General features: G+C 40.2%; 3 protein-coding genes across 3 annotated transcripts in view; all 3 read right to left on the bottom strand.

Annotated features, from left to right (window-relative positions):
* Positions 1-2,123, bottom strand: part of etfdh (electron transfer flavoprotein dehydrogenase) — a 48,341-nt gene extending 46,218 nt beyond the window's left edge. The window contains exon 1 of the mRNA XM_083786016.1: positions 1,978-2,123. Coding sequence (XP_083642142.1) covers positions 1,978-2,008 — 31 coding nt within the window. The 5' untranslated portion in view covers positions 2,009-2,123. The remainder of the gene's footprint in view (positions 1-1,977) is intronic.
* Positions 2,124-6,300: 4,177 nt separating this feature from the next.
* On the bottom strand, positions 6,301-6,989 carry LOC310873161 (5-demethoxyubiquinone hydroxylase, mitochondrial-like). Its single transcript, XM_083785485.1, has one exon. It carries the CDS (start codon positions 6,972-6,974, stop codon positions 6,456-6,458), a length of 519 nt encoding a protein of 172 aa, XP_083641611.1. The 5' UTR covers positions 6,975-6,989; the 3' UTR covers positions 6,301-6,455.
* A 2,934-nt stretch (positions 6,990-9,923) lies between these two features.
* rxfp1 (relaxin family peptide receptor 1) overlaps positions 9,924-15,437 on the bottom strand; it is a gene marked incomplete at both ends in the record, with an annotated part of 82,241 nt that continues 76,727 nt past the window's right edge. The window contains 5 exons of the mRNA XM_083786334.1: positions 9,924-10,270; positions 10,873-11,091; positions 12,936-13,120; positions 13,728-13,953; positions 15,137-15,366. Of these exons, the coding sequence (XP_083642460.1) occupies positions 9,924-10,270; positions 10,873-11,091; positions 12,936-13,120; positions 13,728-13,953; positions 15,137-15,366 (1,207 nt within the window). The remainder of the gene's footprint in view (positions 10,271-10,872; positions 11,092-12,935; positions 13,121-13,727; positions 13,954-15,136; positions 15,367-15,437) is intronic.

Here is a 15,437-nt window from a genome sequence, read left to right as displayed (position 1 = left end):
TCTTGAATTTAGTGGGCTTGAACACATACTGTAAATAATTGACCTCATTATCTTAACCTAGCCATTTGTAAAATCCTCCAAATGTCTGACCATGACAGAAGTTCAGAACCTTCTCCTACTCTTCACCTGTGTAATTTATGTCATGCCTCCTTGACACTGCAGGCATCAGTGTTGGGATAAAGACAAGTTGCAGTTTGTTTGCAGAAGTCTAGCCCTACAAGCAGAACCCAATGCTACTGAAGTTTCTGACATTTTTTAGACCCAGAGCATTGGGTCCTATTCCACCTCCACCCTGCCACCTGGTACGCACACATATATAAACGTAAACAACTTCGGATAAGTCCTTCTGAATGTGTGAACTTTAAGTACCTATAAATACCGCTGCGAATATCTCCTGTGGCGCGGAAGCCGTTAAGTATTTTTTATCTTTGTTTGACCGATTTGGTCGCTTTGATTCTTCTCTTCCTTACTTGTTTATTGACCTCATTGTACCGCCTATCTGGCTAGCTAGTGGCACTATAGCTATGACAGAGCAGATCAAAGGCAGCCGGCACAAGCCAACCGCACACCGGGAGGCGGTACAATAAACGGTAAACAAACAAGAAGAAATAAAGCGACCAAATCGGTCAAACAAAGATTAAAAATACTTAACGGCTTCCGCGCCACAGGAGATATTCGCAGCGGAATGTATATAGGTACTTATAGTTCACGAATTCAGAAGCCCTCAAAGGAAAACAGGCCGTCAAATGGCGCAGATACGATGTTACGGAGCATATTTATGTCCGCGTTCCAAAATTCCCATACGAAAATATAGTTATGAACAGGGACCCTACATAAAACTCATCCAAATTTCAGAAAAGCTTTATGGAGGGTTCCGAGAGGGGCTAGCAGAAGTCCAGAGCTACCACATACATAAATAAACAGTAGCATCTATTCTAAAAGCTCAAAAACATGTACAGTTGAATGCCGCAATAACAACTGCAATTCAATGCAATAACCACAGCTCATTAGTATACCGGTAAGTGTTTTTTTAACCAAAGACAACTAAGGACATGATTGTGGTGACCTATAATATAGGTCACCACAATCATTATTGTTGTTTCAACTTTAACCTACATTTTAGCTCGATGCTAACATATGGAGATGTTCAGCTGAAACTGCTATAAATGCCATCTTCAGATAAACGTCAGTGTGTCACAGAAGTCGAACTTGATATGCATTTTGCTGTTAACTTAACATGGTGATAGTGTTTTGCGTATTAAGTTATAATCCATAACTAGTGAGAGTTCTCAAGTTCCAATGGAAACTAATGCATGAGCTAGCGCCTGCGTAACGCAAGAATTGGCGACCCATCGCATCGTGTGACTTTGTGAATGATTGAAAATCTTATGTCAACATGCAATAAATGTATAGTATGGTTGTTGTAAATAAGAATTATACACATAATCATAATGTAATAGATTAATGTTTCAGTTAATTACTCATTCAGAGTAATTATATGATAAATTTGTCCAATTGACTTAAACCATAAAATGAAATACAATACATTTGTTTAATTGCAAACTGCTAACAGACTATTTCAAATTGCTTGTTTGCCCAGTAGCCTACTATGATGCAACACAGACAAGCATTTACATTTTGAAGTTGCCATTAGTAGATTTACTTTTAATAACACTTCTATATATTTAGTAGATTTATTTTTTAATTCAATCAAGTGAGAGGAAGGTAGCTTGTTTTCAGTAGGAAAACACACTACTGTCTGAGTGTCTGTCTGTCCCCACAAAAGATCAATCAATGTGTGTGCCTGATTCAGAGTAGACTAAACGTTCACATGACATGCCATCAGAGTGCCCTGGAGTCTGGGGTCACATAATTCGATGCGTCACCAGTGTCGGTGTAACACCGGTCAGCAATTGCTCCTTGAACAGTTTTTAGGTGTTATGCTAGCTAGCCTTCCTTGATGCTGATTTAACTTACCGTGAACTGAATATCTGCTGGCAGGAAACATTTTTTGAGTACGGTTGTCTGCTAGTGAAAATCCACCAGCAAACAGTTGTTTTTTGGTGTAAAAATACCGCAGACACTGTCAGTCAACGTTACGTCTGTCCCGTTCAACAGTATGGCCAAAGATTGACTGAGAGTAACCGCATGTGGTAATTATTTTTACCTTTACAGTTGAATGGTGAGTATGAATAGTATTTCCCAATCCATTTAAAGGTTTAAATACACAGCTTATTAAACATAATGTAAAAAATGAATATAAAACGTATAATTCGCAATACTTCTAGTTGTCGTCTTGTCGCTATTATTTATTTATTTTTTATGTTTGAATTTGAAATAGAAATGTTCTCCCAGCAGAGGCAACAGAAGTACCCCGTTCAACTGTTGACACCTCACGAAACCTTACACAAAACCCACAACATCCTCCTCAAACACTCAAACAGCCCGGATGGTCGCGCTGTGATTGGCTACCTACCAGTAGTGTTTATTTTAGTCAGAGGATATTAATACAATCTGGGAATACATTTCTTACTAAGAATGTTCTTCACCAATATGTGTTTGTAAGGGTGTCTACTAACATATCCCACCTTGGTTTCTATTCAACCACCCTAAGGGATAGGATAGGGTGGTTGAATAGAAACCAATTAAGGTGGGATATTTGGTAGCCCCTCTCGGAACCCTACATAAAGCTTTTCTGAAATTTTTATGAGTTTTATGTAGGGTCCCTGTTCATGACTATTTTCGTATTGGAATTCTGGAACGCGGACATACATATTCTCTCTAAGCTCGTATCTGCGGCGTTTGACGGCCTTTTTTTTTTAAAGTTATTCTGAATTCGGGAACTTTAAGTACCTATACATTCCGCTGCGAATATCTCCTGTGGCGCGGAAGCCGTTAAGTATTTTTAATCTTTGTTTGACCGATTTGGTCGCTTTATTTCTTCTTGTTTGTTTACCGTTTATTGTACCGCCTCCCGGTGTGCGGTTGGCTTGTGCCGGCTACGTCCCTGCCTCTGATCTGCTCTGTCATAGCTATAGCGCCACTAGCTAGCCAGATAGGCGGTACAATGAGGTGTCAATAAACAAGGAAGGAAGAGAAGAATCAAAGCGACCAAATCGGTCAAACAAAGATTAAAAATACTTAACGGCTTCCGCGCCACAGGAGATATTCGCAGCGGCATGTATGGGTACTTATACTTCACATATTCAGAAACCCTCACACGAAAAAATGTCGTCAAAGAGCGCAGACAGGTGTTATCCATGTTGTTTATGTTTTATGCATGTCCGCGTACCAGGTGGCATGGTACTGATGCAACAGGACCCAATGCACTGGGTCTAACAAATGTCAGAAACTTCAGTAGCATTGGGTTCTGCTTGGAGGGCTAGATATTTGGTAGCCTAATCCTTTATACAAGCTGTGCATACATGAATCATACTGCAGAATTATGAACAAATGATAATAATTAAATGTGGGCCTCTATCTATCACAGCTGCTACAAGTTAACTGTCACATCAACAAATGAATGTATGAGATAAATGGTTTTGAATTAATTAGGATTATCAACACTAATCCTACTACTAGATTCATGGTGACTGACATGTCAAACATTTTCCATATTTCATAACAGAAACATAAATCCAGATCACAATGTGTTTCAATGCGACGCACTGTGAGCTTGTAGATTGCTATTTATACATTTGAAAACTTGAAACGGGGGTACTTTTACTTTTGGTACTTTAAGTAAATTTTTATACCAACACTTTCGTACTTTTACACAACATTTTGAATTCCGGATTTTTACTTGTAACACAGTAGCGTACTTCTATATTTCAGTATTGATATTGATACTTTTACTTGAGTAAAACATGCAACTTTTTCCACTTGTAAATCCGTTTACCCTTTATTTCGTACCATAAGACTGAAAGACACAGACTGACATTCAAGAAGGAAAAACCTCCCTTTTCAACATCAACATTAACATTAACATTAACATTAAATACAAAATATTTTTATCTCTTAACATTCATATGATAACAGCTGGATTTGAGAATATATAGCGCACATCCTCCGGTCTTGGTGCTGAGCCAAACTGTTAAACTAACAGATCATCATAAACAAAAGCAATTTATTCACAATCACAGCAGGACATATGATTGTGAATACATTTACTTGGAGCATTACAAAGTGAGTTGCGAGCCCCTGCTTTTGTTCAACAGCTTGATTTGATACAATGATACACAGCAGATTCAATTGACAATTTGACATTATAATGTATAATCTGAAAATAGTCATTTTCTAAGTCATTATTTACAAAACAAAATACTATATACCGGGTAGTCATTCACTGAAATGGTTTTTGCCTCAAAATAAATGCACTGAAAATGTCTCAGGCCTATAAGAAGAATATTACATTAATAATTCTATCATCATACAAAAAAGGAGCTCTGCTGGTACACTGTATGTAAATCACAGTGAGGGAGTATTCAGAATCATATCACGTGACTGTAAACATATGCACTATCAATGATAGTTACATGTCTATCATACATGTAACTGTGCTGTACAGCTGGCTAGTGGGTGGGTGCTGAAATAAGCTTGTACCAGAAGGTTGAGTTCAAATCTCCAGTCCAGCTGTGGTAATTCTGTCTGTGAAGCATATAAACTAGTATAGGCGGCTATCGCTGTCAAGTCATTCAATTGATGAATATGCACATGGCTGTCATCTTGCCAGCAAGGTGCTACCTAGGACAGTCCTACACGTTCCACACCCCCACAGGGAGTGCAGTGCCCGGTATCAAGTCGGTCGGACCCACGGTTCTCCAGAACCACCACAAAAGGCTCTGCTCAGGTAGGAATATGCTCGCCTGTTAACTGGCTCCAGGAAATTCGACCATATCACCCCCGTTTTAGCGTCCCTGCACTGGCTCCCAATCTCCTTCAGAATCGATTTCAAACGCCTTCTCACCATATACAAGGCCAGGTCCGGTCTCGCCCCACCCTACATCGCCAATCTAATCTCCCCCTAACTCGCTCCCTGAGATCCTCAACCAAAGTCAAAGAGCTTCTTGATCCTCAAACTTGTCGGCTAAAGTCCAACAGAGATCGGGCTTTCAGCACCATAGCACTTAAACTATGGAACACACTGCCCTTAGAGATCAAGCATGCTGAATCAGTGTCCTCTTTTAAATCCCTTTTGAAAAAACACTTTTATACATTAGCCTTCACTGCCAATCTAATACTTGTTTTTTCCCCTGCTGCTTCTTATATTTTGTTGTCTATTGAAATGTCTTCCGCTTACTTTGTAATGCAAATTTGAAAGGTGCTATGAAACTGCTATTATTATTATTAGTAGTATATGATAGCATTCATTCACTGTATTCTTCATTATAACTACCTCACACACCTATTCAACCCAACAAGACAGAAGAAAAAAAAATCATACATAACCTTTAATTTAATGTGCTTATATTGAATATTTGTAAACATGAGACCAGGACGCAATATGACGACATTAAATTAAATTAAATTAAAAGCATTTACTGTATCCTGATTTTGTCTGCACATAATGTCATAAATGTTATGCTATATCAGATGTCTATCTCTCTAGTTTACATTTGAATACATGTCGAGCCAGAAGAGGTCGACACAATTTACTGATGCGCAAAGATAGCTCGAATTTTTTTATAATTATGTTCCTTTTCATAGCTGAATGGAAATGGAAATTCAAGTGATTCATTCTATCACTTTAATTATGCAGAAAGGTTTTCTTTGTCTGCGTCCATAACCAACCATTTGTTCAGGCGTAATTTAATCGTGTCCTTTTCCTCTTGCTCAAAATGCATTATAAAGCATTATAAAGCATTACATTAAACTTGCAAACTGTGCCTGGCAGAGGAAATGTCCACCTCATCCATTATTTTATTAACTTGAATTGAAAATTCAATTAATTGAAAATGGAGGACCCAATTAATTAATGCCACCCTTTTAACATTGCCCTATTATAGTGCCACCAGGAGGCATATTCTTGATGGAAAACAAAGTCTCCCGACATAAGTGACTGTTCTCCGATGAGCACTTTGTCTAGTTGATATTGTTGTGTTTGTCCAAGTCCAAGGACAACAATAGACATTGTAATGTAATGTATTTTATTCTCGACATTCTTTCTTCTTGAGAAGCATGTTTGTCATGTGTTTTCCTTTTTATAACATAACTAACATCAAATTCAAATAACATCTAGTCAAACTTTGTTGAAAAAGCAAAAAGATCTTCATTGCATTATAACTTTCAGAGGCTGTTATGTAAATCAAACTATTAATTTCTGCATGAAGCAGTATTTCAATATTGTTTGAATACCACACACATTACATAATTCTTTCCACGTATACAATCCACATTGAAATACTTTCTGGAACAATTTGGAAAATGTGGAATTCACAATAAAAAAGAAAACGCAATTAAACACGTTCAGAAGCATATATTGCAGCTTTGCAACCGAGCTGTATTGCATTTTTCAGCAGCCAGTATCCAGTTACAGATTCAGCATCATGCTCCAGTCCCGTATCGTGATGCTCCAGCTCCTCATCTCGGAATTCCTTGATTATTTGGAGGAGTTTAGTGTACCTGTCCGGGTCCTTCTGCTTCAGTAGAGCTCTTATCTGGCTGTTGTAGTGCTCAGCGATGCTTTCCTCCACGGCCACGGTACATGCCATGGCCCCCTCCTTTCCCAGCAGCAGGGCTGAGGATGCGCCTAGTAAAAACCCAGCGACGTTCCATATGGGCAATAATATTGTTGGGCGAACTCTATTCTCAGCCAGGATTTCGCTGAATTTTGCGAGATGTTTCTTCTCTTGATCCCACATGTGCTGGATAAGAGGTCCCGTCTGAGATCTTCCCAACACTGCCATTTGGCCAGCGTAAATGCGGTTGGCGCCATATTCACCTGCATGATCCACACGCAACATTCTGTCCAGCATTGCCTTCTCTGCACTGTCTCGAGAGGGTGGAAGCACGCTGTATCCTCGCGAGGTCACCAAGATGGGGCCTGTTCTGAATGTCAGACATTGCTGAATTATCGATAGATTGGTATGTTGCGACCACTCTTGCAGGGCAACATGTGCGACTCTCTGCATATTGTGGAACACGCTACGTGTTTTACCAAAATATCGTCTTTGGTATACAGGATACACACTACTGTCATTGACAACCAGAGACCAGCTATATGGAGCTGACCAACACTGGCATCATCTACGCTAAATCACCTGGATCTCCATTAAATGGAGCTGACCGACACAACTACGTCTGACATCACTTACTCCATATAAGGTCATAGCTGATTCATTCTGACATCACCAGGTTGACCCGACTAGCTCAGCGGAACGGTATGAACAGCACTCTTCTAGTATAGATTCAACCCAACCAACGCACTCGAGAATTTACAACTATCTCCACTCTTCTAGACTCTACTTTCAAGACCTTTGACCTTCAGTAGACTATCACAATCAAGCACATTTCAACTCCAAATCCCATACGAACTAAGGTATCTGGCCTTACAACCCATATACCTCTGTACCATATACGACTCATACTCCAGGGTATCTGGCCTTACAACCCAACCAGATACCTCTATTACAGTAGCTTCCTTCAGTTTAGACCACCTTCCAAAACACACAGGTTAGATATCCCGGACACCACTATGGCGGGTCCTAGTCCTAGCCTTTGAATAGCGGTCCTTTCCTTAATTAGTATTTTACAAGGTGGTAGGTGGTCTGGTAGAGCGTTTGACTGCAGATCAAGAGGTCCCCCGTTCAACTCTGTGTCCCCCTGTGCTAATCCTGGGAATATCTCTAATCTGGATTGAAGCCTACTCAATAATAAATATTGACTTCATGAAAAATACAGAGTTTGCAATCACTTGAGGACATAGTACAAATTGGGTTATAGGTCTGACCTTAAGTATGACTGCAGATGAAGAGACCCCACTACAACTCTTGGACGTACAGTACAATTTTGTGATATTTAACACTAATCTCTATTATATCTCATACAAAGGGCATTGAAAATATACAATTTGTAATGCATGGATAATCTCTACTAGATGGCTCATATAGCTCAGTGGTAGAGCATTTGACTGCAGACCAAGAGGTCCCAGTTCAACTCTGGGTGCCGCCTCAGAAAGATTAGATGTCCCTCTTCGACGTGAAGTTGAATTGATGAATTATTGGTGCCTTATACAAACTGGCGTATAATGACGCAAAGTGCATTAGCACATTAACACATTCCCACAGGAATCCATAATAAACATCGTTTCCCTGCCGCAGTTTTCACTAACCCTTGAAGAATCACCCTGGCATAGTTGTACCTCCATGTCATGATAATCCGCCTGAAAATAGTTCATTTTTTCGTTTGTGTTTGAGTCGAAGAATATCCCACCGCCGTGATCCGAAACAATAACAGAGAACAGAGCACACGCACCATAGACTAACATTGTGCCTCAGTTTCCCAGAAGCCCTAGCAAGCCAGTCAGTGTGACTTCCGGTTACGTCATCCGAACGCTGTCAGAGGAAAACCATGTAAGTCTTAAAACGTATCAATAAACAAATAAACATAAAACAAAAGACTGGTTAGAGGAAAACCATGTAAGTCTTAAAACTTATCAATAAACAAATAAACATATAAAACAAAAGACTGGTTTAGCGTGTTCCACAGGAGAGACAATGAGAAAAAAGTCGGGTTCAGCGTGTTCCGCAGGGAAAGTGTTTAAAGTAACCAGTAACCAATAATCTAATTAGGGACTAGTTGAGAAAGCCTTGAAAGCATTCAAGTGTACACAGTTCTCTCTCTAAGGCAACAGAGGACCTCGCCAACACTTGTGTTATTTATATGCTGTGCTTCAGCGGTTTCAAGTGGCTTCCCTACTCGGCTCCACAGACAGACCTGCTTGCTATGAAATAAATCACTAATGGTCCTCTCTCCCACGCTGCCGATCCTATCCAGCAAACCAAATCTTCAAAATGTCTGCACTGCGAACCACCCGTGTGCACTACGTTCACTAAATTCGTCATCGAGATGACACAACCACCTCAAACCCTCTCAACGCAACCACCCACGTACACAACAGTGGAGTGCTGACTGATGAGGCAGCTAATACTCTCAGTAATGTCTCGGGGGTGTAATGGGAATTTTAGAATGCCAACTACAGTGCCAAATATATGCATTATTGTGTATTTATCTTCCTTCCATTAAGTCTCTTTGCTCTTCAATGTGCTCAGTCTAATTTATGCAGCTGTCAATCTAACAGCTGACTTGACTCCTCCACGATGTCAGCAAAGGTATACTTATTTGTGTGTTGCTCTTATGTTTAGCGCAGATCCGTATATGGACAGTTAGTATTTGCATCTCTGTTAAGACAAGACTATAAGGATATAATGGGGTTGAGGAGGCTTGCGCCCGGAGGGGCTGCTGGAACAGGCAAGGAGGCCTGTTCCTCATTCTTATTACTCTGCTGAATCTTCTTAATAAATTCTCAACACTTTGGAAGATTATTTAATCTACAACAGGGGTGGCGTGTGTGTGTGGGGGAGAGGGTGAGGTGTATGAAACTAAGAAGCTCAACAACAAAAGCAACAATAACATCACATTAACAAATTAAGGTCCCCACACACTGCTGACTTTTCGGTCTCGAGTATTGGAACAGATTTCGGGTGATACTTTTTTCCGAAAACAGCAAGGATCTAATCCGAAAGACGCAGCAGTGTGCAAGCAGCTCCTTACGTAATAAATAATACAGTGTGTGTGTGTGTGTGTGTGTGTGTGTGTTTGTGTGTGTGCTTGTGTATGTGTTTGCGCGCGTGTGTGTGTACAAAGTTACACAATTGTGTGTCTCCGTGCCTACGCGGACATGAGCGTGTTCACTCGATGTCAAGTCAAAGTTGTTTGAGACACCCACAGATGCCGTTCGTTGGTGTTTCGGCTGGGAGTGTGAGGTGGGTCTTGGGGGTCTGCAGGGGGACCCCTATGCACTCCGGCGGCGAGTTGCAGAGGCCCCCCTGGCTGTTGTTCTCCTGCTGCGGGGGCCACATCTCCTGCCAGGTGAGGGAGGGGTGGTGGTGGGCCGGGTGCTCCCCGCTCAACAGGGGGCGACGCTGCCTGTGGTTGGCCCACACCTGCAGGATGGTCTCCTTGAAGGGCCGCGTGGTCAGCGTGTAGAGTATGGGGTTCAACGCACTGTTGATGGGCAGGATGAAGATGACCACCCAGGAACTGATGGTGCCTGTCACAGAGAGAAAGAGAGAAAGAAGGGGGGGAGAGAATTATCTTTCTCTGTGGAATAAAAGGATTGAGTGAGGGATGGATGAGATGGCATCAAGGGAGAAAGATATGAAGGCCGGGCCTGTTCTCTGTGGGAAATATTTACAATTCACCATTATGCTCAACACATAATTCATCTGTCAAAGTCAACTATTACCAGGATTAATATAGAGGGCATCATTGTAAATCAAACAATTCCACTCGAAAGAAAAAGAGGTCCTAGGCTAAATACATGAAAATGTTTGAGAACCACTGACTGATTGACAATAATGACAATGACAATAAAGCTATTTGAAGCAGATGTCGCACAGCTTTGGACATCGATGTCGATGTATTGCTGTCTTTATTGGTGTTTGTACATCGCTGCATTTACAGTATCTCTCTCCGTCGAGAGGGAGACAACGGAAATACAGTATAATTTATGAATTTTATCGTGAACGACGAATACATTAAAGATGGAGTTCCCCCCCCCCCTAGAGTAATGTTAACTCCATATACAAAACAGAAAAAGTACACAAAAATACGGCACATCTTTAAAACAATGTCTAACTAATCCAGTTTTACCGGGTATCTCCACCTGCAGCAGAGACAGGATCTTGAGGATGAAGATGGGCACCCAGCACAGAGAGTCCGTGATGACGATGGAGAAGAAGCGCTTGGCGATGGTCACCTCCTTCTTGATGTGGTTCCTGTACATGGTGGTCTGAGTCCCCGTCCTCTGGATGTTGTAGAACATGCTGGCGTAGGAGAGCACGATGACCAGGAACGCCACCAGGTTCAGACCTGCATGAGGACAACAGGGCTTTAGGACAGGGCGTAGGAGAGCACGATGACCAGGAACGCCACCAGGTTCAGACCTGCACGAGGACAACAGGGCTGCATGACGTCATCCACATTTTCATACTCATCATTTATGCTTGCATCATTTATACAAAGTGGTGGAAAGTATGCACATTTGATTGACTTAAGTAACTGTACTTTTGTACAATTTTGAGGTATTTATACTTTACTTATTTCCAATTTTCAATCATTTTCTTTTACATTTTACTCCACTACATCACGGATACAAAAGATTACTTTTACTCCACTACAATTATTTGAAAACTTTAGTTAGTTACTCGTGCCATGTTTTCATTTTCGTGATAGTCAGTGTGCCATATTATTATATAATTATGACACCACATCAAAATGAAATATCCCCAACTGATTTGTCCATAATAGGATACACATAACAAGCTTAGAAATATTTTCAGGATGTATTAACTAAATAACCCACCTAATCCCTCCCCAGTCATGAGTTATAGTTTGAATGAATGTGCAATTATGTGCAGGATGTAAATTATCATGTCATTTGTAGTATGTGAATAGACTTAATTTAACTGACTATACTTTGCATACACAATGCATATTGCTGTATACATTTTATATAAACGCTAATTACATGTTAACTGTTGGTAAGTGGCCATGTTGTCAGCAGGTTAATCAAAGTCAGAGATGTGTTATTTAAAATTCTACTGAGGCAAGCAGCAGAGGTGGGTAATTAATTTACTGCTGCATCATGCATAATTTTTCAATAACGACACAGCTTGTCGTCACTGATGATCAAACACATTTCTCCATAGATGTCTGCCTTTGATGCCACTGACCACAGTAATAAGGTTAAAGTCCCCCTCCCCCCCCATATTTTTGAGGGGCACTAGCCCCTCCTATATTCAGCTATTAGTGTTGATTTTCCTCTTACACAAACATTAACAATGAATGGAGAATTTACGTCATACACTTGAGAGTGTAAAATGAAACCAAATGGACCCGTAAGGGTCTCCCCCCCCCCCCCAAAAAATAGAGATACCAAGCAGATTTTCATAGTAATCTGTGACCTACAGTCGCAACTAAACAATACTAACGTTAAGAGCAGTGGTGTAATGTAACTACAATGTAAGTACAAGTAGACTACTCAAATACTCTACTTAAGTACAATTTCATATTTTTTTATTCTTCTACTTCACTACATTTCAGATGCAAATTTGTACTTCTTACTATTCTACAATTATTTGAAAACTTAAATTCTTTGCAGATTTTATTACTTACTAACTTAGCAAATTTGTATTACAAAACCCACAGCTATATTTGAAAACAGATGATCTAAAACGTTTTTACCTTGTAGATCTGCAATTCTTTTAAAGAATTTTACAAATTTTGAAATATCTTGGAAAAACTATGGGTAACTATGGGTTCTATGAATTTGATGCCAAGACTTCTGTACGTTTAATCAAGCTAAATATTGAACACAGGACTTTCATGCTTGAAACAGAGCTACAGTATATCGACATTATTGCTACCCATTTTGGGCGGGAACCCCTTTTGTGTTTTAAACATTATGTTATAATTTAGCTATTGAAAAATAGCAGATCTACAAGCTCATAGCGCGCCACTGAGTGTCGCGCTACGAGCTTGTAGGTCTGCTATTTTTGAAAAATCGTAAAAATGTTGCGCAAATCTTTGAATATATATTCTTTCAAAGTGAATGTTTTTAACTCGGGTCTAAATGGGTTAACAAATCTGAGTTCTTCTTCCACGGTCCACCACTGTGTGAGAGTATAAACGGGCAGGTAAACTGGATGACCCACCCAGGAAGATGACGATGGAGTAGACGTGAGCCCAGGTGGCCTCGGGCTGCTCCGAGTGGAGAGGGAAACACACGCCGTTGGTCCCGTAGAAGTTCCTGAACAGCCCCTTGCACGCCAGCGGCACAAAGGCTACCACGAAGCCGAACACCCAGATGCCCAGCAGGATGCTGATGGTGCGACGCCGGCTGTGGTGTCAGGCCAGGTTTTTATAGTTAAAAAAAAGGAAAATTTTAGTTTCTGAACTAAAGAAAAACTATAGAAAAGAAAAACGATAACTAACTGAAACTGTATTGTGTGTTTACAAAACTAACTAATTAACAGAAACGGAAAGGTCGCACAATTCGTAGTCCCGATGCCAAAACAGCTAGTTGTCTTCTTCAGGGTAACTAAAACAAAACTTAACTAAAACCAAAATGACATCTACGGACATGACAAAATACCCGTAGTTTTTGTCAAGTTATTCATAAGCTTAATCTGTAACTGATTTCTTTTTTTTAAATGCTATGTTTTCTTGAGTTTTTATTACACAATACTTACTCTGGCCCTTTTCAATACTGCAGCTGACTTATTTGTCAGGTGCAGGATTGAAAACATGTTCGTCGACTACCTTTTTTCACTGACGAAAACAAAAACTAAATAAAAACTAAACCAAAACTAAGCGTTGTCACAAAAATAAAAAAAATTGCAAACCCGCTCTAACAACTAACTAAAACTATAACTGGAATACTGATTGTTCTATGTCAAAACCAACTAAATCTAAACTATAATGAAAAAATCCCAAACTGTTCCAACCTCGGCGTCAGGTAGCGGAACGGGTACACGATGCAGATGTACTTCTCCAGGGTGAGGTAGGTGAGCAGCATCACAGACACCTCGGTGGACAGCATGGCCAGGGAGCCGATCACCTGGCACTGGGGGCTGTCCATCCAGGCCTGGGCGTGGCGGTTGTACTCGCCGCGGAACTTCAGGTCGTACGCTCCGATCATGAAGAGGTAGATGCCCATCAGGCCGTCGGCACCTTGCAGCGAGAGGAGGTGGTGAAGTGCTTTTCTGAATTATACATTTGTTTTAATGCTTCAAGATTGCAGGAATGCTGTACAATTAAAAAAAAGTACAGTACTAGATCTAGACTATTCCTCAGTGTTTTTCTCAAAGGTGAAGATGTGCATCCATTATACATGTAGGCCTATCCTATTTTTACTTGCTTGATTCACAAAATGTTTGTACACAGCTGGATCTGTGTGATATTGGGAAATAAATGATATAATCCTTTAGAATGTCACATTTAAAATACCTTTCGTTTTAGATTAAGACTACTATGACTACCGGTACTGTTAGTAATATTTTAAAAAGTATAGCAAATAAGACTTCTTTCTCACTCATGTATTAGTATGTAGTAGTAGTAGTAGTATGAAACATTGCTATAAAGTGATGGTAGCTTATCAACTCAACTGAAGAGATGTGTTTGTTTGTAAATGTATTTCATCATTCCTTTGATACTGTAAATTAACACCTCAAAGGTTCACAGCATACTGTATCAAAAGGCATTTGTGGGTGCCTGTTGGGTCATTCCTCCTCTCTCTCCATCCTTGGTTTCCTATCGCTACAGTGATCCATCTATCTATCTATCTATCTATCATAAAGCATAACATGGAAAGAAAGCATTTAACTAAAGCATAATTGTATCCATCATTCATAATCAAGATTGTCATTGATTGTGTGGTGTTAGATTATGAATTTTAAATTTTAAATGTTTTAAATTTTTACATTTTAAATGTTACGTCACTTAAAATTAATTTTCACTAGAAACTACGTTAATCTGTCATTTTGTCACCTTTTCCTTTAGGAAGAAATTGGGCTTAACAGGGAGCGAGAGAGGAGCTGAGAGGAGGAAGGAGAAACAGTGAACAGTGAGGAGAGGAAAGGAGCAGACAGGAGGCAGAAGGAGAGAGTAGACAGGAGGTGAAACCAGTTGACATTACATTAGTTTCAGAACTGTGATAAGAGGTGTTTGACAGTCTGCAAGGTAATGGACAGTTATTAACAAGATTGATCTATTTAATAAATAGGCCTATACAACTCTGCAGTGCACAGGAAATGAAAAGAAAAAGGTACATTAAGGTACATTCATCATAATGGACATGGCACTACACCTAAAGGAAATTATTATAATTACAGTGGTCGCTGTGTTGTTGACTTACAGCAGAGAGAGATGATGCACATGGCGTGGAGTTTGTTCTCTGAGCGGATGTAGGAACGCATGCAGATGACGAAGACGTTCCCAAAGCAGGTGGTGGCCGACACCACCCACACGAAGACCCTGAGCACGATGTTGGCCAGCAGGTTCTCGAAGGACGAAATGCCATCGGTGTTGGGCTTACAGCTACGGACATGAGGTGCATAGCCACAATACTGGAACTTCTTGAAGTAACTGGAGAGGAGAATACAGTAGAACCTTTTTTTATTGCATTCCTTTTTCCTTTGATTCTGTTAAAGGAGAAA

This window comes from Protomyctophum parallelum (genome assembly GCF_964188405.1).
Source record: "Protomyctophum parallelum genome assembly, chromosome: 16".
Classification (NCBI taxonomy): Eukaryota; Metazoa; Chordata; class Actinopteri; order Myctophiformes; family Myctophidae; genus Protomyctophum; species Protomyctophum parallelum.
This window is presented reverse-complemented; position numbering and strand designations above follow the sequence as displayed.

What these genes read in the sequence shown, in the direction of transcription:
- LOC310873161 (XM_083785485.1), bottom strand. Translation starts at nt 6,974, where the DNA reads ATGCTGGACAGAATGTTGCGTGTGGATCATGCAGGTGAATATGGCGCC.